Below are 1,643 nucleotides of genomic sequence, written 5' to 3'. Positions count from 1 at the left end.
CGCCGCGCTCACCTTGGCACCGGGGAGACCGGGTTCCCCGGGGCGTCCAGCTTCACCAGGAGATCCTTTGGGGCCAACGGGGCCGGGGGAGCCACGCTCCCCGGGGGGACCCTGGGGAGGGGTGGGAGAGGGGACAGAGGTTACCCCGGCTGCAGGACATCACCCGGGGATGGGGACCGGATCCGTGTCACCGGAGGTGGCAGTGGCACAGAGATGGTTTCGCCACCGTGTGGGGATGGGTGACAAATGCACGGTGTCCCCACTGCCCCGTTGAGGACACGGTTTTCTGTCCCGGAGGGAGAGGTGGGCACCTACCTTGGGACCAGCGATGCCATCAGCGCCGGGGAAACCGCGGCTGCCGGGAGCGCCCTGCGAGGGACAGGAGAGGGGTCAGCGTGGAGACACGGGGTGACCTCAGGGGGGTCGGGGGCGCAGGGAAAGGACGTGCGGATGTGGCAGGGGGGCGCGCAGGAGCAGGCTGGTGTCCCTGCTGAGCTGCTCCACTGGGGCCCTCGGTGGGGCGTTGGAAGGGACCGGGGATGTCACCATCCCCCAGCACCCATGAGGCTCAGCCGCTGGACGTCGGGAGATGGGGGGGAAGAGGGATGGGGACAGGGACATGGCGGGGATGGGACAGGGACTGATCCTACTCACACGTTCGCCGGCGGGGCCAGGAAGCCCAGCGGGGCCGGGCTCACCACGAGCTCCTCTCTTGCCTTCTTCGCCGGCTGGGCCGGGGGGACCTTGGACACCAGCGGGACCCTGGGGAAGGAGGTGGAGGGATGAGCACCCACAGCAGCACCCACGGGAGCACCCATGGGAGCCAGGAGGGGCTGAGCCTCTGAGGAAACGTGTGTGTGGGGGGGTCACTTACGGGTTCGCCTTTGGCACCAGTGTCTCCCTTGTTGCCTGGAGCACCGGGTTCACCCTGGAGGTGGAAGGAGAGAAGAGGGAAATGCCGTTTAACACCGGATTGATGAGCAAAGGGAGCCCTGAGCCGCATCCTGCGCTGCCCCTCAGCAGGAGGGGGGATGCTCAGCGTCTGTCAGCCCCCAGCACCATCCTGTGCCGGCAGGAGGGATGCCAGAGGAGACACCTCCAGGTGGGACAGCAGCTTGGTGGGGCAGGAGAAGGTAGCCAACCCCTGGAGGAGGCGGACGGAGGTGTCTGGGGATACTCACAGTGTTACCCTTGGGACCGGGGGCACCGCTGGGACCTTGGGGTCCGGAGGGACCACGGGCACCGGGGAAGCCGGGAGCGCCAGCAATGCCAGGAGCACCCTAGAAGAAGCAGAGGAGGTGGTGAGGGAGCAGCACGGACCCTCATCCCACAGCCAGGCGGGGGGCGAGGGACACTCACGGTTGCGCCCTTGGCACCGGGTTGACCGTCAGCACCGGGGTTGCCCTGTGGAGAGAAAGAGGAGGAGGAGGGTTACGCCGGGGCTGGCAGGACAGGAGGCCGAAGGACAAGGAGTCGTCAGATGCCACTTACAGCAGGACCGGCAGCGCCAGCAGGGCCGGGGGGACCGGGCTCACCACGGGCACCTTGGGGACCTTCGCTGCCACGAGCTCCCTGGGGACCTGTTTCACCCTGGGGAGGAAGAGGAGGGAGGAAGAGCCGTGAGCACAGGGCTGACGGGGCGG

At 68.0% G+C, this 1,643-nt stretch overlaps 1 protein-coding gene across 1 annotated transcript in view; it reads right to left on the bottom strand.

Annotated features, from left to right (window-relative positions):
• Positions 1 to 1,643, bottom strand: part of LOC104296025 (collagen alpha-1(I) chain-like) — a gene marked incomplete at its 5' end in the record, with an annotated part of 14,350 nt that overhangs the window by 8,254 nt on the left and 4,453 nt on the right. The window contains 7 exon segments of the mRNA XM_009895847.1: positions 13 to 111; positions 316 to 369; positions 655 to 762; positions 875 to 928; positions 1,182 to 1,280; positions 1,360 to 1,404; positions 1,492 to 1,590. Coding sequence (XP_009894149.1) covers positions 13 to 111; positions 316 to 369; positions 655 to 762; positions 875 to 928; positions 1,182 to 1,280; positions 1,360 to 1,404; positions 1,492 to 1,590 — 558 coding nt within the window.

This window comes from Charadrius vociferus, unplaced genomic scaffold (assembly GCF_000708025.1).
Source record: "Charadrius vociferus isolate BGI_N301 unplaced genomic scaffold, ASM70802v2 scaffold3162, whole genome shotgun sequence".
In the NCBI taxonomy this organism is placed as follows: Eukaryota; Metazoa; Chordata; class Aves; order Charadriiformes; family Charadriidae; genus Charadrius; species Charadrius vociferus.
This window is presented reverse-complemented; position numbering and strand designations above follow the sequence as displayed.